This window comes from Canis lupus, chromosome 10 (assembly GCF_048164855.1).
Source record: "Canis lupus baileyi chromosome 10, mCanLup2.hap1, whole genome shotgun sequence".
NCBI classification, from domain to species: Eukaryota; Metazoa; Chordata; class Mammalia; order Carnivora; family Canidae; genus Canis; species Canis lupus.
This window is the reverse complement of record NC_132847.1, coordinates 23,681,313-23,701,966: the sequence shown is the minus strand read 5'-3', so window position 1 is coordinate 23,701,966 and position 20,654 is coordinate 23,681,313. Positions and strand designations below refer to the sequence as shown.

The window sequence follows — 20,654 nt, the reverse complement described above, 5'->3', positions numbered from 1 at the left end:
GGCCCGAATATTTAGAACTGCAGTCACTTTAAGAATTTTAACATAAGACAAAATAATTTTGATATGAAACAAAAAATGAAAAGATATATTGAAAGTGCCATTGATGAAAAAAATGCCAGTTATTGAATTAAAAAGTTGCTTATATCAGTTCTATGTAGACCAAGTTGATTTCTTTTGGGTACTTAGGTACTAGGATTTTAGTATGTTGGGGTGAAAGTTCTTGAATTACAGTGATTGAATCCTCAGAAATTGTTTGGGGGAAGACCTTTTCCTTTAATAAGAGGCCTCTCTCTTTCACAGAACCTTCTGCAATACAAGGGAGTTTTGACAGAATTATGATAGGTTCTCATTCAGCCAGATAAATCACACTGGTTATTTTCTTCATCTCTTCACACTACACTTTACTTTGACATGTGCCCTGCACAGCTCTGGCAAGATTGGGCTAAACTGGGGAAGAATTCACTCGTGTAATGATATTTTAAAATTTCCGCAAACTAGGGGACACCTGGCTGTATTGGTCAGTAGAGCATGTGACTCTTAATCTCAGGATGGTGAATTTAAGCCCCATACTGGGTGTAGAGCTTACATACAATACAGTACAATACAATACAATATGATATGATAAAATTTCCCCAAGTGGATAAGTCTATCTATTTCAGGAAAGGGAACTGTGCAAGTCAGGAGCAGGGTAGGAAGGAGACTTTTCAATACAGCCTTTTGAATTTTGAGCCATGTGAATGGATTTTCTATTAAAAAATAAATAACTTAAAACAATTCAAACCAAAACCAAAACAATCTCCCTTCAATATTGATGCATTCTCTTACATTTTATACTAAAAATATTTCTCTAGAATAAATTTCAGAAACGAATTGGTTCATCTTTTAAGTATTACTACTTTAAAAAAAAACACAAAAAAGACAAAATGGCCTGAGTTTTCCTTGAAAGAATAACATATTTATCAAAATTAAAAATAATACTTTTACTAAGTAAAGTTTGCATTACAAGAGGAATGTAATTCATATAAACCTATTTTGTAAAATTTTTATCTAGTAAATTCCCATGGCAAAGTTTTTGGAAGCTGTGTCTTTACCAGTAAGCAATCTGTATTAAGTATTGTACCATTTCTTGACATGCATTATTGAGAATTTATGTTTAGCTGATATGTAAATTAATTGATTAAATGATCCTTTAAAGATAAAATACTTTACATAAATAAAAAAGAATATTGGTTGATATTGTTTTATCAGATTCATACCAGAACTGAGAGCTAAGTTACTGCAAGAAGCAAAAGTCAATTCATTCATAAAGCCAAAAGAGAATTCTAAAGAGAACGAGCTTATGAAAGATGAAAGAAAAACAACTTATACCAATACACTACTAAGTACTCCAGTTTTGGGAAAGGTAAAAACTGTTTTCTTTTTAGCCAGTATAACGTTATTTTAGTTAGCACTGTAATGATAAAAATGACTATCCTTTTTTTTTTAAGATTTTATTTATTTATTCATGAGAGACACACACAGAGAGAGAGGCAAAGACACAGGCAGAGGGAGAAGCAGGCTCCATGCAGGGAGCCCGTTGTGGGACTGGATCCTGGGTCTCCAGGATCATGCCCTGGGCTGAAGGCAGTGCTAAACCGCTGAACCACCTGGGCTGCCCAAAATGACTATCCTTCTGACTCAAATTTTGGATGTTTCTATTCCAGGAAATGGAGAGAGAGAAAAAACCCAAGGAGATCAAAGTCAGAGTTATTAAAGTCAAAGGAGGAAAAGGAGATATCTTAGAACCAAACAAGATAGAGTGTGAAGGTAGACATTGTCAACAGGATGCCGTTGAAAATGCTCATTCTATGTCTCAAGATACAAAACCTGTAATCAGTGAACCACTACCAAGCCCTGTCAATCCCAGCACTAATTCTAATGGCATGAAAGATGATCCACATGCTGGAGGTAGTATGATGATGCCACCCATCAATCTAACTAGCAGTAATTTGATGGCTTCAAATCCCAATTCAAATCTTTCCCATCCAAATTCAAGGTGAGTTATAACAGAAAATAGAAGGAAATAGACCCAAGTTATACAATGCTCCCATATAATGGTATTTCAAAGAATCAAGTTCATAGTGTCTGATATAAACTGAATTTGAAGATATATTGAAATTATAATCATATAATGGGCCATTACTGTTTCTTAAAAATGCTACACAAGAAGCATTTCTTTTTTTTTTTTTTTTTTTTTTTTTTTTTTTTATGATAGTCACAGAGAGAGAAAGGGAGAGAGGCAGAGACATAGGCAGAGGGAGAGGCAGGCTCCATGCACCGGGAGCCTAATGTGGGATTCGATCCCGGGTCTCCAGGATCGTGCCCTGGGCCAAAGGCAGGCGCCAAACCGCTGCGCCACCCAGGGATCCCTGCAAGAAGCATTTCTTAATGCTGTTTCTTAATGCTTAAGAACTGTTTCTTAAGAATGCTACACAAGAATGTTTAATTTTTCACTAATGCCTTTTGGAAAAACCTCATAGAAAGAAAAGACTCTTGGAATAATTTCTTCCCATCTGAAGAGGAAAAAGGTGATATGACCTAAGTTCTGGCATTGATGTGCCTTAGTATAACAAAGTAAGCATTTTGTCTGTATCAGCAAATTTTCTAAATGGAGAAAGAATAGTTGAAAATAATCTTTTATACTCAAGTAGCTTTTAAAGATCAAATATTTGGGGGGTAAAACAACATATTGGGCCAGTTGTGGTTTTAGCTACTGATACAGATTGGAAGACTGTTACCACAAGTCTGCTTAATCAAGGGCAGTGTGTTATATAGCAAAGGTCTATCTAGCAGGGCATCACGGCCAGTCCTAAATTTAGGGAAACTACTGTGAATCTAGATGAGGAAGGAGACTATGTTCAGTATCCCAAACTAATACTAAACTAATACTTATAGCACACTGATTTGGGCTATAAGTTGTGAAGCTGAGAGGCCTGCAGAGATGGGCAAGTAGACATTTCTGTTAGTTCAAAGGTACAGCAGATTACAGACAGCAAGAACCCATTTGTTTTTGAGATGATTCCAACACCATGGTTGTAATAACCATGGTTGTCAACGGCCTTGGACAGCAAGCTCAGAAATTCAGAAACCCAATATTTAGGAGAGCCAGATTTAGAGGCACCTGGCTGGCTCAGTTGGTAGAGCATACTACTCTTAATCTCAGAGCTGTGAATTCAAGCCCCATATTGGGTGTGGAGACTACTTAAAAAATTAGAGGGACACCTGAGTGGCTCAGCGGTTGGGCTCAGGGCATGGTCCTGGAGTCCCGGGATTCAATCCCACATGAGGCTCCCTGCATGGGGCCTGCTTCTCCCTCTGCCTGTGTCTCTGCCTCTCTCTCTCTCTCTGTGTCTCTCATGAATAAATAAATAAAATAAAATAAATTAGAGAGAGAGAGAAAGAGAGAGTGGAATAGATACAGATTTAGAATAGAGACAAGGGCCCAAGTAGGACAGCAAGCATAAGCAAGTTGTTCTTTGCTCTGTTTTTGCCTACTTAGAGCAATTAGCAGTTACACACTCACAATTGCATTTTGGCACTCACTGTTCAAACTTTAGACTACCATGATACAACTTCCTCATTATTGAAGCCCAAACGGAAGTACTTCTGAGGGAGTTCTAATAACTTTGTGTTAATTTTTAAATAATAGGTTGACTGAAAGAGCAAAAAAGAGACGTACCTCTTCACAATCTATTGGACAGGTTATGTCTAATTACAGGCAAGAGGATGCAGGTCCCATTCAAGTAAGGCAAGAAGCTAGTTGTTAAAACATGGCTTCCCTCAACATTATCCTTGACTCCTTCCCCCACCAAATCCTTCTTTCTATCTTTGGGGCTTCTGCATTTAAAAAAATGTGCTTTGGGATCCCTGGGTGGCTCAGCGGTTTAGCGCCTGCCTTCGGCCCAGGATGTGATCCTGGAGACCCAGGATCGAGTCCCATGTCGGGCTCCCTGCATGGAGCCTGCTTCTCCTTCTGCCTGTGTCTCTGCCTCTGTATGTGTGTGTGTGTCTCTCGTGAATAAATAAATAAAATCTTAAAAAAAAATGTTTTTTAAATGTGCTTTTAGGAGTGCCTAGGTGGCTCAATTGATTAAGTGTTCGACTCTTGATTTCAGCTCAGGTCATGATCTCAGGGTCATAATAGCAAGCCCTGCATGGGGCTCTGCACTGAGTGTGAAGCCTGTTTGAGATTCTTTCTCTCTTTTTCTGTCCCTACCCCCCTCCCTGCTCTCACTCTCTCTAAAATAAAATTAAAAAAATTTTTTTTAATGTGCTTTTAGCATTTTTGTTTTTCCTGAGGTGAAAATAGGCCATTGTTTCCTTAGTGCTTTCACAATTTTAGTTAACTTCTTATAATTTGATTTCTGGATTTAATGTCTGACTTGCACCAAAAAAGTTAAGATTTTCGGGACACCTGGGTGGCTTAGCGGTTGAGCGCGTGCCTTTGGCTTGGGGCATGATCCCAGAGTGCCAGGATCAAGTCTCACATTGGGCTTCCTGCATGGAACCTACTTTTCCCTCTGCTTATGTCTATGCTTCTCTCTCTCTCTGTCTCTCATGAATACATAAATATATAATTAAATAAATAAAATCTTTTTAAAAAGTTAATATTTTAACCTTTAAAAGTTATAAAACTTGGGGCACCTGGCTGGCTCAGTCAGAAGAACATGCAACTCTTGATCTCAGGATTGTGAGTTTGAGCCCGATGTTGGATATAGAGATTACTTAAAAAAAAAAAAATGAATAGAATCTTAAAAAAAGTCAGAAGACTTTTGGGTCTTTCACTCCCCCAAAAATGTTTTTAATATCTTATTTTATAGATTAAAGGCAATTGATAAATAGATACATCAAACTTTTCACTAGAAAAATGTAATCAGTGTCGTTCATTCTCTCATTTTTTACATAGGGAAGTAGCTTATTCAAAATTGATACATAATGTTATTTATAATAATAAAAATTGAGAACAATACAAATATATCTAAGAGCAAGTGACTTATTAAGCACATTAATATATATCCACATAGAGGGATACTACACATTGCATTGTAGCAGAATGTTTATTAATTTAGGAGAATTTTCATTATCTGTTACCAAATGACCAAAAATAGGTAAAAAATAGGTAACATGGGCAGCCCAGGTGGCTCAGTGGTTTAGTGCCACCTTCAGCCCAGGGTGTGATCCTGGAGACCAGGGATCCAGTCCCACATTAGGCTCCCTGCATGGAGCCTGTTCTTTCTCTACCTGTGTCTCTGCTTCTGTCTCTCTCTTTTTGTCTCTCATCAATAAATAAATAAAATCTTTAAAAAAAATAGGTAATACTAAAGGTATTCTAGAATGCTGGATTCTCATGTACTCTGGACATGGTTTTGTAAATAGAAAAATAAATAAAATGAACTGAAGCAATTTGTCCAAAATCAGGGTACAATGAATAAGATTACATATTAAAAGTTAAGATTGTGGTTTTCCTGATCAACATTATTATTCTCAGAATATCCAACATATTTTTAAAAGTTTGCTTCTTGAAACTTTTATTGGAATTTGATGTTTATGTGTTTAAATGGTATTCTATTTCTTAATTATTAAAATAACTCTGCAAAGATAGATGTTTTGTGCCTATCTTATTACCTCCCAAATGGCTAGCAGTTTTGGGCTTGTCATTCAAATAAGTTACACATATTTTTTCATATTAACTCTTGTTTGTTTGTTTAGAGCCAAATGGAGAAAAGTGTATTTAATGAGCGAACAGGTCAAAGTGACCAAATGGCAAATGGACACAAAAGAAAGCTGAATTTTTCCAGATCTGACAGGAAGGAATTCCATTTCCCAGAACTGCCTTTCACAATACAGCCCAAGGAGGTGAAAGGAATGGAAGGTACATATTTGTTGGCAAGCTTTACAAATTTACAAGATCTTTTTTTTAATAAGACAACTTACATTTATGATATGATTTAGATAGAAGATAGCAAATTGCTTTGAAAAATATTTTCAGCTGAGGAGAATTTTTCCCTCATAGTCAAATAAGGAGACCTGAAGGAGAGAATTTTTAAAGAATTATTAGGGAAACTTTAAAAGGCGGATTTTTTTATTAGCTCATTATTGTTTAAATGTTAGAACAGTGTTTGCAGAAAGTGGTTTTGGTTTGGTGTATGACCTGGAGTAAATCAATTTCTTTTGTTTCCCTATGATTTTTGCCCAGATAATAGCAAGAATGATGTATGCGCTTCAGGTATCCAAAGATGTAGTAGATTAAGCTTTATAACATGTACTGAGCTCTTAAAATGAAACTCCTTTTTTTGCAGAGTAAATGTTTTGTTTCTTTGAAGAACAGTGACACCTTGTGAAAAGTTAATATAATAGCAAGGAAATAGTATTTGTACAGTTCAAGAGGAATTATCTGATCCACTTACCAGTTATATGCAGAATTAAAAAAAATATCTTCTTTTAATACCTGGTAGACTATTTATAAAGTTATAAAACAGATAATTTATGATTGGCATATTTTACATTACAAATAATGATTTATTCAGTTCCTTTATAATAAACTGAGAAACTGACTTTAGTGGATATCGGAATTTCTATTTGAACCTCTTGAAAAGGAAAGTAAAATTTCAAGGTAGGAATAACAAGTTGTTGTTGTTGTATATATTTTTGTAAAAGTTAAACAGATAAAAGTGCTGAAGAGGGAATCAAGGAAAACAGATTCATCTAAAATACCAACTTTACTTAATGTGGATCAAAATCAAGAAAAACAAGAGGTAAAACTTTTTTGTTTATAGTTTTACTATGGAGTGCAATTTGGAACCCTTGACTTGGTGTGTAAATTTAGTTATCACTATTGGAAAGTTATATAAAAATACAAAGTGATGTAGTCTTTGAACATGAGAAACACCTGTTTTCTCTTAAAATGGCATATTAGTAAGAGTTTTTAAAAGTTATTTTTTGGAGAGCAGTTAATACCAGCCCTCATTGGAATGTTGAATGATTAGAGTATATAGTACCCAGGGAAAATATTATGTGTATTACATATGATCGGGCAGAGGAAACAAATAATGGTGTGAACAGAGTTATGCTGTCCACAAGACCATAGGTATTTATCTTTAGCCCCTTTCTTCCTGTTTTCAGTTTATCTCTGCTGTCCACCTACTGTTCTATCTTCACAAAGATTTGTTCTCAGCCATCTTTCAGATAACTGTGTTGGAATGTCCCAACCCCCACCAACCAGAGTCTTGAATTTTATTGGAAATACTTGAAAATCTCAGTATCCAAATGCATACTTTCTAAAGACCTTCTTTTAAGGAAAGGGGATTGTGCTCAGCTCCCACTTAATTAAAGCATATAGATGGCCTTCTATTCTACACATCTGTAAGGTCATCAATTTCATTATATCAGTTTCTTATTTTATAAATAAAATTAATTATATTTTTATTCATAATAAAATTAGAACATGCTTATTAAGGAAATTTGGAGAAATTAGAAAAAAATAGAGAAACTTTAAAACCATATAAAGAGGCATTTTCACTAAGTCTATTCTATCTCTATGTCATTGGATTAAAGAGTTAGCAGATACCATTAGCATATCTGGTATGCTAACTAGCATATACCAGATAGCAAGATTAGCATAGTGATGCTTAATGCCTTAGAGCTTATGGCTTAGAACTTGTTAAGAACTCCACAGGCCACTTTGTAGGAAAGAAATTTCCAGAACAAGAAAGTCATTAATGGTCAACTTTTAGTTCATTATAGAAAATAATAAGGTCGCTTTAAATTTTTAAACTTGAGCAACTTACTGATGTCCCAGCATGTTGAGCAGCACACCCTTTGCACATATTTTGAGTGATTGACTCATTGAGGCTCCTAATCTGTGTATTAAGCTCCTAGTATGTGCTTGCATGTGTTTATCCTACTGTCATCTGAGAGCTTCTGGAGCTAAATTTATATATTCCAATGCAGGAAGAAAGGAGCTCTCCAGACAGTTTTTTTTCATTAAACAACCTACATTAATAAGTTGGAAGGGAAAATCCTGTCTTGCTCATGTGGTGTAGAACTGCTTAAAAGATGACCTTTTTAAAGTGACCTTGAAATAAGGCTATGAGAGTAGTAATCATCAAAGATAGCCATAGATTCTTCGTGTTGCCTATTCATACGCAGTTCTGACAAGCTGGTGAAATTGCATGTAAGGCTGGTCCAGACATTTTTAATACATCAGTGTCAGAATTAAGAAAATGTCCTAAATTTTGAGTTGGTAGTTTGTTATTTTTGAGCACAAGGGAACATGACATGTTTTTAAAAGTGTGAGATAGGAAATATCAACTTTTTTGTTCTATTGGCTGTGCCACTGAGTTGTTTTTGAATTACCTACTCAGATCCAAGTGCTTCGAGTTGTATCTTCAACTCTTTCAGGCATCTTAAATGTATGCTCAATTAGTGTATACGCACATTGAATGGACAATATGATCTAAGAGAAACCCTAAATTACTGCTGATGAAGTGAGGCAAGAGAGGAAAGAGTCCATGCAAGAGTCACCTTCAATTCTGTTTCATGATGATCGTGGGGAATACTTTACTAAATAGTCTCCCATATAAAATAAACCCCAGGTGCAAAGTACAAGTGCTTATCTGTGGCTATTATTTCCTTAGCCAAAGACTCACCATTTCCTCAATTAAGGTCCTGTTTCTATTTACTTTTTAGAATACAGGAAATGCACAAACTGAAAGGAAGAAGAACCTGCCAGATGTAGAGTAGAAAATGCAGCATCTGAAAATTCAGGGAATCCCAGAATCATTGTATGGTTAAAAAATCCTTTTTATTAATATTACATACGCAAAAAATGCTGACTAGAGAATTCTACAGATACATCAAAAACACTTTGTAGTTATGTGTATATTCACCTATTTGATTTTAAATTTATTAATATTTAAATTATTCATGTTTTCTTAATTTGAACACTAGTTGACAAAAATTGCCTGACTGGTACATCAAAATAAAACTGCAGCTTACATTAAATCATATAATTTTATTTGATGATCTATTTTCTTAGTCATGTATGATAAATGGTCATTCTTAGCTTTGGTTTAGAACTTTATAGAAGGAAAAGTTTCTAATTGTATAATAAAGTGAGATCCCAATGTTTGGGAACACCAAACATTTCTGAACAAACAATTATACTTGATAAGCATGAAATACAGACTTGGTTCCACGCAGAACATTCTAAAACAACATTTAAACATATCATGAAGGTCGTTTAAAAGGACAGAAATGGAGGAAAGCATTGAAGCAAATATTTTGGCTTGAGCAGCATGTTTATCAATTAATAGTTTACATAGAATATATTGTTACATATGATTTAACATTATTACAGTCAAGGTTTTGGCAGCATATATTTTAGTTCTTATTGCTGGTTCTTATTGGCTTGGTTTCTGATTTTAGGGTGGAGATGGCCATTTTAAGGGGAAGAATTTGAAGAGGAACAGATTTTTTTTCTGGTAGTGTTTTTTCTTTTAAATCTTAAAAATACAAATTGTCAAGTCTTCTTTTATATACAATAGAAATGTAACGGGCTATCAAGACAGCCATGCGCCTTGCATTAGCATCTTCCAACTTTGTTTTGTTAGCAAACCATTCACTTTTTTCTTTTAAGAATTCTGTTGGTTTAGAATTGTGGAGTCATCTCCTGTCTCTGCTACTTCTTTACTTGCCATGATTACTGAGTAGGTAACACATACTGTCATATGACACACACTGTACTTATACTGATCTCTGCCCTCTGCTGGTCACATAACCTTTATTGTCTTTTATTTCCTGGAACTCTCAGGCTTCCTGAAGTGAGTTCTTAATGAAATATCTGATCGGTTGCTTTAAAGCCTGTTCTTACCCTTAGATGATTAAAAATATGTTCTCAGCTATAACATCATTTATAGTATTTATAAAATATGTGAAAGTTATGTTATTCAAATGTTAAATTCTTTTATTCTTTTTGTTTTGTTTTATTTTTATTAAATTCCATTTAGTTGAGAATTCTTTTATTCTTTTAAACAACTCCCAGCACTCTTCCAAGTTCCTAGTTCTGATAGTGGCTTTTATGTGGTACAGACTTTTTCTGTTCCACAAAATAGATTGTATAAAACCCAGAGGAGGCACACTACCAAAATTCTTGATTGTCCTATTCTAAAAATAAACAAAACAAAAACACAACATACAATAAAATGGGATTATCTGGTGTTTTACCAGGGATGTACCTGATTTGTATTTACTAAATAAACATGAAGAACAAGGGAAAACATAATTTCTTTATTACAATATTGTAGGCTCTTTTCATCTCATTTTAAGGCTGATTGGAATTCATACCTGAGGTTTTTATACATAATATACCTTTCTAACAGAATTCCTGTTACTTTTAGCAACTAATCTCCTCCAAGGAACTGAAAAGTTGATCCTTGTGGTAGATTCAACCGGTATGTCTGCCTTTTACCTATTGCATTTATATATTTGTTGATCCTACATCAATATCAAAGGATTCAATTTCTCAAAAATGCCTACTTGGATTTTAATTGGGGTTGTGTTAAATGTCTACATCAATTTGAGGAAAATTGGTATCTTGATAATATTAAGTCTCCCAATACATGAGCATGGTGTAAACTCCCTATTTATTTAGATCTTCTTTAACTTCTGTCTATAATATTTTGTAGCAGTCATACAGTAGTCATTAAATTTATTTCCATGTGTTTTGTTTTTTGATGCATTATAAATGGTATTATTTTTTAATATCATCTTCCAGCTAGTTTTGCTAATACACAAAAGTACAATTTGTTTTTCCATATTGATTTTGTATTCTGAGACTTTGCAAAAATTCACTTATTGGTTCTAGTAGGTTTTCTTCCCTTGTTTTTTCATTCCTTTCTTCCTTCCTATTTTGCATGTTCCTTAGGATTTCCCACATAAGTAATCATAACATCTGCAGATAAAAATAATTTTACTTCTTCCTTCCCAATGTTTATGCCTTTTATTACTTTTTCTTGACTTGTACTGACTAGGACATGTGATAATGTTGAACAGAAGTAGTGAGAGTGGACATCCATGACTTTTTTCCTATAGTAAAGAGAAAACATTCCGTTTTTTTCACATTAAGTATGATGTGAGTTGTAGATATTATGTAGATGACCTTTATAACATTGAGGAAGGTTCCTTCTGTTTCTCTTTGCTCAGTGTCCTTACCATGAACAGATGTTAAATTTTGTTAAACGATTTTCCCCACATCAACTGAGATGTTCATATGATTTTCCCCCTTTATTCTGTTAATGTGAATTATACTGATAATTTGAATGTTAAATCAATCCTACATTCCTAGGATTAAATTTCACTTGATCCTTTTTATGTTTTGTATTGGATTTGATTGGTTAATGTTTTATTATGTATTTTGGCACTTATGTGTTTTTTTTTTAAAGATTTTATTTATATATTCATGAGAGAGACAGAGACACAGGCAGAGGAAGAAGCAGGCTCCCTGCAAGGACCCCGATGCAGGACTCTAACCCGGACCCACGGGATCATACCCTGAACCAAAGGCTCAACCACTGAGCCACCCAGGTGTCCCTGCACTTACGTTAATGAAGGATTTTAGTCCGTTTTTTTTTCTTATATTGTCTTTGTTTGGTTTTATAAATGAGTTGCTTTATAAATGAGTTAGGAAGTGTTCCCTCATCCTGTTTCTGAAAGAATTTGTGTAGGACTGATTTTATATTCTCCTTAAATGTTTGTTAGAAATCTCCACAGAAGCCAATGAGGCCTGGAATTTTCTTTGTGAAAATATTGTAATGTACAAATTCAATTTCCTTAAATTTATTTAATAAATATGGAGATACCCACATCTGTTATTTCTCTTTATATCAGTTTTGGTAATTTGGCTTTTTCAAAGGATTTGTTCATTTCATCAAAGTTGCTGATTTTTTTGGCATAACGTGGATTATCATTTTTCTGTGGTTATTTTACAGTTGGGAAGATCTATGGTGATGTCATCTTTATCATTTCTTGTATTGGTGATTTGTGTTTTCTTTTTTTTCTTGGTAACTCTAGCTATATATAGGTTTATCAATTTTAATATTTTTTTCAAAGAACTAGCTTTGGGTTTCATTGATTATTTCTATTGTTTTTTTCCTATTCTATTGATTTATGATTTATTGAACTTTGTTGTTTTTTTTTTCCCTCTGTTCAATTGTGACATTGTGATACAAGAAATATGTATATTTGGTCTTCATCACCTGTTCCTGGCACATAGTTCCCAAAACCCTTATAATTTCCTAACTAATGGGGATGAGAAGAGCATCTTTTGTTATTCCTAATAAGTTCCTTACAACCATACTTGAGTTTATTTATTTACTTATTTATTTTTAAGTAATCTCTACACTTAATGTAGGAGCTCAAATTTATAACTCCAAGATTAGGAGTCTCATGCTCTATGGATTGAACCAGCCAGGTGCCACCATTCCTAAGTTTATGATAATGAAGCCCCTTTCAGCTACACCTGAGTTTATGTTAATGAGGTGTGACTCTTAGAGGAAGGGGGCTGGTTCCCAGAGGAACTGTCTGTGTGACAGGAGGATTAGAATTTTCAGCTCTGACCTCTTGGAAGAGGAGAAGGGCTAGACATAGAGTTCATCACCAGTGGCCAATGATTTAATCAATCGTGTCTATATCATGGAACCTCCATGAAAACCCTGAACAATTGGTTTGGAGAGCTTTCTAATTGTGAATACATTGAGATCTTGTGAAGATGATGCACCCAGAGAAAGCATGGGAACTCTGCTCTCCTTCCCATATACTTTGCTCTATGCATTTCTTTCATTTGGCTTTCTCTGCGTTATATCCTATATAAAAACTGATAATAGCAAGGAAAGCACTTGCCTGAGTTCTGTGAGCCATTCTAGCAAATTATAAGACCCAAGAAGGAAGTTGTGGGAGCTCCTGCTTTATAGCCAGTTTGGTGACAAGAGGAGGTCCAAACTTGTGACTGGAGTCTGAAGAGGGGCATAGTCTTAGGCTGAGTCCTTAACCTGTGAGTTAAGTCCTGCTAGTGTTAGAAGTGTTATGAATAGAGGAAGAAGTCTTTCCATTTATTCTTATTTTTCTAGCTCCTGAAGGTGAAGCTGAGGTCAATGACCTAAGACTTTTCATCTTTTCTAATATCATTCAAAGCTTTACATTTCCCTTTTAACTGCAAGCCACAAATTTAAGTGGTATTATTTCAATCAGTTAAAAATATTTCCCAATTTCCCTTATGATTTATTTAGAAATGTGTTGTTTGAGGGACCCCTGGGTGGATCAGTTGGTTCCCTTAAAAAGAATTATTCTTGAAAATATATATATATTTTGCTGAAGTGTTGGGTGTACTGTTTTATAAATGACAATTAGGTCAAGTTGGTTAATAGTATATTTAGGCCTCATATCTTTACTGTTTTTTAGTCTACTTGTTTTATCAGTTGCTCATGGGGAAATATTGAAATCTTCACCTATATTTATAGATTTGTCTGTTTCTCCTTTCCATTCTTTTAGTAGTTGCTTTTTAAAGCTCTGTTACTAGGTGCATATATATTTAGAGCCTTTATATTTCTGATGAAATTGACCTTATCTGCTGTCCAGTATCTGAAAACAGTTGTTTTATATGTTTTGTCTGGTTTTATTATTTAAGGTAAGACCAATACCTGCTACTCCATTATGGCTAGAACTAGAGGTTCAGTTTGAGTTCTGATAGTAGAGGGGTGTGTCAGGGAGGCTCAATCGGTTAAGTGTCCAACTCTTGATTTTGACTGAGGTCATGATCTTGGGGTCATGAGGTCCAGCCTTGCGTCAGGCTCTGTGCTGTATATGGAGCCTCCTTAAAATTATCTCTCTTTCTTTCCCTCTGTCCCCACCAATCCCATGTTCACAGATGCATTCTCTCTCTCTCTCTCTCTCTCTCTGTCTCGTACACACACACACACACACACACACACACAAGTTCTGATAGTGGAGATCTAGTCAATATTGTGAATAAGAGAGATCTATTGAATAACATACGTTATTTATCTTAAGAATTTTAAAGAAGCTTCAATCATTACTAAAAGTTACAGCCTTTTATAAAATGTCCCTGATTGATTTTCCTTGTTTCAGTTTAAGACCATCCCTAAGGATATGGATATGTGGAGAGAAATTTGTTCCCTTACGTGTAAATAGGGGCCTATACCTTTTGTTATTGTTGTCCTTATTCTGGTTATTGGAATGATAATTTATTCTGTGAACTCTTTGCCAATGGCATGAAAGCTTGCAGCATGAAAGTATGAAATGAAACTTTAGCAGTGGACATAGTTGGTAGAATGGATAGTTAATTGGTTGATAATACTTGTCAAAAGGTATTAGGCCAAGTGTGTTTCAGTTGTATTTCTGGTCTATTTTCATTTCTATATATGACTCTGTCTTATAAATATTTGTTACAAAGCATTTTTAAAGCAAATTGTTGAAGCAATGAGTTGCTTACATCAAAACTGAAAATGTTCCTTGGTGACTAGAACATGATGACATTAGGATGGAGCTTGGACAATCTTTGAAAGAAGAAATAGTCCTGATTTCTATGTTTAAATTATTTCTGTTCCATTCCTACAACCCTTTTATAAACTCTCCCAGAGCAGTTGGATTTCTAGGGCCTGAGTGATCATAGTTTACAAAGTAGTTTCAGTGCCTACCAAGGCCCCAAATGTGGTAGACTGCTGATGCAGAGTTGACATTTTCATGAAATTCAAGTGAGGAAAGTCAGATTTTTTAACTTATAGTTCTGTGAACAGGAAAAACTAAAACAAATACACAGGAATGCCAAGAAGAGGAGGAAGTTAGCTTAATACAGAATTGTACAGCTGCTCAAAGTATAAAAAGGCCTTACATGGAAATTGGCCCATGTTAATGAAACTACTAGCAGAATTGCATAGGGAAATGATCAAGAAATTTTAAGTGATGTACAAACCATAAGCACAAGATGATACAAGACAAGAAGGCATTCTTTCCATTTTAATAAAAAGCAAAAATATAGGGATACCTGGGTGGCTCAGTGGTTGAGCCATCTGCCTTTGGATAGAGTCCCACATCGGGCTTCCTGCATGGAGCCTGCTTCTCCCTCTGCCTGTCTCAACCTCTCTCTCTCTCTCTGTCTATGAATAAATAAATAAAGTCTTTAAAAACAAAAATATAGAAACAAAATAAAATATCCTACTATCCTGCTAGCCTCCCAACTGCCTACCTTCCCCCTCTACAGTATTAGGAAAAGATAACTGATGGTAGAGAATTATAATGATTTTTCTTCTTTTCTGAAAAAAACCTGAAGTCAGATAACCAGAAGTATGTATTTAATGATGAGTGGGTTGAAAGCCAAACTAAAAGAGAAGAGGACAAAACTACTTAAAGCTGTGGTGTATTCAGTCTTGTCTAATATACTGTCATTCATCCTAGGATTGCTGAGAAATAGTTGCTATAGATTAGTTATAAGTGATTATTTGGGAGATCTCTCAGAAGGCAGACAAATGTTAGCAACCTTGTTTAAAATGTCATTGGCAGAGGTGTCTGGGTAGCTCAGTTGGTTAAGCATCTGACTCTTGGTTTAGGTCATGATCTTACAGGTCATGAGATAGAGTCTCATGTTGGGCTTCACATTTAGTGGGAGTCTGCTTGAAGATTCTCCTTCTCCCTCTATCCCTCCCCTATGTGCTCTTTCTCTCTCTCTTAAAAATGAAATGTCATTTAAAAGAGAGAGAGAGATAACAGATTTATTTACTTTAATTTTGAAATCTGAAGACCCAAGAAAAATCACCAGTTGATTTATAGCTATCTGAAGGAATAATAGATAATAATCATCATGAATTTATTTTATCTGATTAGTTTCTCTTAGTGAGCCCTATAAACAAAGGGAAAGCAGGAGATATAATGGTTTGTAGTTTAAATAATCAAAAAGCATTTGGACTCAGTTCTTAGACCTTTTCTTTTTTGTCTATACTCCCTTAGTAAGCTCATCCAGATTCCTGGCCTTAAATATCATCTACATACTGACGACTCTCAGTTCTTTCTCTCCAGCCTGGACTTGACTCCTAAACTCCAGATTCTTTTTTCTTTTAATTTTAAAAAGATTTTATTTATGTATTCATGAGAGACACACACAGAGAGAGGCAGACACACAGGCAGGGGGAGAAGCAGGCTCCATGCAGGGAGCACAACATGGGACTTGATCCCAGGACTCCAGGATCAGGCCCTAGGCTGAAGGCAGCGCTAAACCACTGAGCCACCCGGGCTTCCCTAAACTCCAGACTCTTATTTCCAGTTGCCTATTCAACAGCTTCACTGAAATATATAATAGATATCTTAAATTCAGCATGTCCAGAATTAAGGTCCTGATCTCTTCCTTACTCCTGCTTTTCAGTATTTCTCCCATTTTAGTTAAGGGCAACTACATTCTTCCATTTGCTCAGGAGAAATATCTTGGAGTAATTCTTGACTTCCTTTTCTCTCATACCCTATATTCTTTCAGCTGTACCCTCAAAGAATTTCCTGAATTTGAGTACTTTACTCTTCTATTCCTATGCATAACATTTCTTGCCCATTGTTCAGGAAAACTTCCTTACTGGTTTTTACTCATATATGAAGCCTCTTCTACCACTTTACTTAAAATCACAACTTTTACCATTCCTATTCCCTTTTTAGCTTTTTGGTATAGCATTTCTCTACCTGAGAAGCTACATAACTTTACTTATTTTGTTTATTAATGGTCTTCCTCCACTAAAAATATTCCAGGTACCTTCCTAGATGTGAGGAATACAACAATGAACAATACGCTAAATCTCTGCTCCAAGAGTTCCTGATTTCTTTGCCTAAATGTATGGATACATATGGCATTGAAAGAATAAATGATCCTGTGAAATATATACTCAAAGCAGTAAAATGAATTTTGCCTTTGATTGACTTTCACACTGACTTTGGGTTAAGATTATTTCTTTTCATAAGTAGCTTTCATTTAGTGGGTAGCCTTATGTAGATTGTAGGTGTCCAGTGGTTATTACATAGTCTATGTACCCCTGTACTCCAAGAGCAAAAACAATTTTCAACTTCTCTTTGAAATCAGATAGTCCTAACCTCCTCCAGAGGGAGCCCAAGGTCCAGCATTTTCAGGCTCTAGAACCAGTCTCTGCCCTGGTTAAACAGAGGACAAGCCGTTCAGTCCTCTGTTGGATTGAACTCTAGTATGTGAAGATGGGGTAACACAGCAATATTTTTTACTCTAATCAATTTTTTTGCTCCCTAGAAGAGAGATACTATAAAAATGCATGCTAGTAATTAGTTTGTTTCACATGAAAGACTCCAAAGTCTGAGGACATTTCAAACCAAGATAAATTATTTATTATACATTTCAGGCAACATCTCTTGGGCTTCTCTGACTAATTTGTTTATGGCTACTAATTATTACATTGAACAGTATTATCAAAATCTTTAAAGCATATGGGGCACCTAGGTAGCTCGATCGGTTAAGTATTTGCCTTTCACTCAGGTCATGATCTCGGGGTCCTGGGATAGAGCCCCTTGCCCAGGCTCCATGATAGACGTGGAACCTGCTTAAGATTCTCCCTCTCCCTCTTCCTCTACCTCTCCGCCCTCCCCCATCCCCTTATGTATGCACTCTCTCTTTCTCTAAAAAAAAAAAAGAAAGTTTTTTTCAGTGTTGTTCACAGGGACCTTGGAATCTCCTTTAGAGATGCAGAATTATGATCTTTAATTTTAGTTCTATTGTCCAAGCTGTCTGAATTTATCCTGACTTCATTCCCTTTGATATAATATTTGGTCTAGAGATGCTCTCTACTCTTATTGCATGCTACCTGTGGAAATTCTCTACTTTTATTGCATGCTATCTGTGCCTTGTTCTCCACTTGTTTAGATAAGTTGGCCACAGTGACAAATATATCAACTATCTACTCTTTGTGTATAAATGTTCCATTAAATACAAGAACAAACATGGCATTTAGAGCTTTAAAAAAGAACTGTATAACATAGGTCCTTTTGTAGTTAGGAAAAAATAAATCTCTGCAGATTATCACTTTCTAGAGTTGTGGTATGCTAAATGGGAGATACTTGTATTGTAGTTCTCTTCCATCCTGGGAAAAACTAGTGTAGACCAGCAGTTCCCAACTTTCATCTTTTGAGGCTACATTGGATTTTCTCAGACTCTGTATGTTAGTAGACCAGGTAAGATGAGGTTACAAATATGACTACATTAGAGTGTTGAAAGGATGAATTACTGGTTAACATACGGAGATCCATGTATTATGGAGCCTGAAGCTTTCATATTTCAGAGCCCTTTTTGGAGAAAAAACACAAAATTGCAACTTAAAAATTGCTAGGGCTATTTTTTTAAAATTTTATTTATTTATTTGAGAGAGAAATGGAGAGTACCAGCAGGGGAAGTGGCAGCGGGAGAATTAAGACTCCCCACTGAGCAGGGAACCCAGTGCAGAGTTTGATCCCAGGACCCCAGGATCATGACCTGAGCTGAAGGTAGATGCTTAACTGACTGAGCCACCCAAGCACCCCCAAAATTGCTAGGGCTATTCTCATGGCCTTGGAAGAAGCCTATTCAAGGGAGAGGTCTAAATGGCTTTTTGGCAAAAATACTCCTGCTATAGGGATTGCCATTACTTGGTTGTCGATGGCTACCAAAAGTCATGCAGAGAAATAGGTGATGGCAAAGGCAGTGGCAGCTGAATTGGCAATCAACAAGGTCAAATTTTGAAATCTTTTGGGTAGATATCCATGTGATAATTGGAAGTACTGGTTCCAGGGATCCCTGGGTGGCGCAGCGGTTTGGCGCCTGCCTTTGGCCCAGGGCGCGGTCCTGGATATCCGGGATCGAATCCCACGTCGGGCTCCCGGTGTGTGGAGCCTGCTTCTCCCTCTGCCTGTGTCTCTGCCTCTCTCTCTCTCACTGTGTGCCTATCATAAATAAATAAAAAAGTTAAAAAAAAAATTTTAAAAAGGAAGTACTGGTTCCAGTCTTTGACCAAGTGGAGTTGTTATAAGTGGAAGGAGCTACACTCATAGCTCAGTAGGTTGCTGCTGTGTGGCATTCATTTCCTTTCATTTGGAAGAAGGAACACAGAATATAATTGGAGGGATAGGGAAGCACCTTAACACCTTGAAGAATAAAATTAAAATTTGATTCATTACATATTGAGTCTGGCTTCTGTTTTTACCACAGTAATAAAACCTTGCTTTTGTTGGCACCAATTATTTCCTAATTGTCAAATTCAGTGGCTTTCTTTAAGTCCTTATTTTCCCTGATTTTCTGTCACATTTGATACCATGAATCATCTTTTCCTTCTTGAAATGCGCTCATCTTTTTTTGGTCACATCTTTTGTTTTCTTCTCACCTCCAGACACTTTTCTGCTCTACTGATAATTTATCTTCCTACCCTCTTCCCTGTTGGCATTCTCTGAAGTTCATTTCTTAAGCTTTCTTCTTGTCCCTGTTTCTTGAGAAATGTGTGTTCTTCTATCTTGACTATCACCACAGTTGGTATTTGAGAATATACTTTCCCTGAACTGACATTTATCTGAAGCCCTAGTTTCCACATTTTGCTAATATTTCTACTTTATTATTTTGCTGTTTCTTCAAATTTACCATATCTGAATTAGATTAATTTTCCCCAAACTAGCTTTCCTTTCCCTCCTGGATTTACTTGTTTCTAAAGTGGTAGCATGGTTTACTTGGCTCGAAACTTGGCATCAACTTGATTTTTTAAATTCATTTTCCATGTGTCTGATAGCCATTAGGGTGTCAGGTCTATCTGATTCATTCATTCTCATTTGATCCTCCTACTTGTATTAAGTTTTCATGCTTAACATTATGAGCCTCTTTGTATGATTGGGACTCTATTTTTCCTCTAGATTCCCATTTTTTATTGCTTTTACTATATCTAAACAAATACATGTTTCACATCCTGCTTTGTGATGCTAGTTACCTCTTAATTATATCTTTGTAACTTTATCACTCCACCCAAGTGCTTTTATATAATTAAATACCTTAATACATATGAAACAAATAACTTGAACTCAGAACAACCTTGGTAGTTTGGAGACTTACTAAAGAATCAATGAATGATCTTAAAAATGATCAGTAAGAATCTGAGGAATGGTTCTTAGAAGAAATATTCAGACAGGAGTTAGTAGTGTCAAGCTGAAGTTCCTCGTTAAAACTTCAGAGCACTCCCAATTCTGTTTGCCTTTAGGAAGGTAAAAGAAGCTTTCCTGAAGTTTCAGACTTCTTAGATGAAAAGCAAATCTACTTTTCCATCTCCACCAGTATGCTTACTAGCTTATCTGACAAGATGTGTGCTGGATATCCTAAAAATTCCAATTATAATAACCTCTTATCAAAGGCCAAAAAGTACTGGTGGTTTAGAGAATGGTTTTAGCAGATCACTCAGATGAAATGAGATAAAGTCTGGGCCTATACAAGGTGGGAAGTTGTTTGGAAACTGCACATAAAGCTGAGTCCTTAAAAAGTGATATGCTTAGTAAAGGGTAAGTAAGACAAAATCTATTCCTTAAAGAGAGATTGT

The 20,654-nt window shown here is 35.6% G+C and overlaps 1 protein-coding gene across 29 annotated transcripts in view; it reads left to right on the top strand.

The window, feature by feature from the left end:
• Nucleotides 1–20,654, top strand: part of CDKL3 (cyclin dependent kinase like 3) — a 108,235-nt gene that overhangs the window by 46,158 nt on the left and 41,423 nt on the right. For 18 of the 29 annotated variants that reach the window (XR_012037880.1, XM_072841034.1, XM_072841036.1 and 15 more), the window contains 6 exons: nt 1,249–1,402; nt 1,704–2,035; nt 3,689–3,782; nt 5,749–5,911; nt 6,697–6,794; nt 9,466–9,521. Coding sequence is in view for 25 of the 29 variants with exons in the window: in XM_072841034.1 (XP_072697135.1) it covers nt 1,249–1,402; nt 1,704–2,035; nt 3,689–3,782; nt 5,749–5,911; nt 6,697–6,794; nt 9,466–9,521 (897 nt within the window). In the remaining 4 variants the exon portion in view is untranslated. Of the gene's footprint in view, nt 1–1,248; nt 1,403–1,703; nt 2,036–3,688; nt 3,783–5,748; nt 5,912–6,696; nt 6,795–8,727; nt 9,526–11,480; nt 11,903–20,654 lie in introns of those variants that run through there. The other 11 variants (XR_012037881.1, XR_012037882.1, XM_072841044.1 and 8 more) reach the window with 6 other exon arrangements.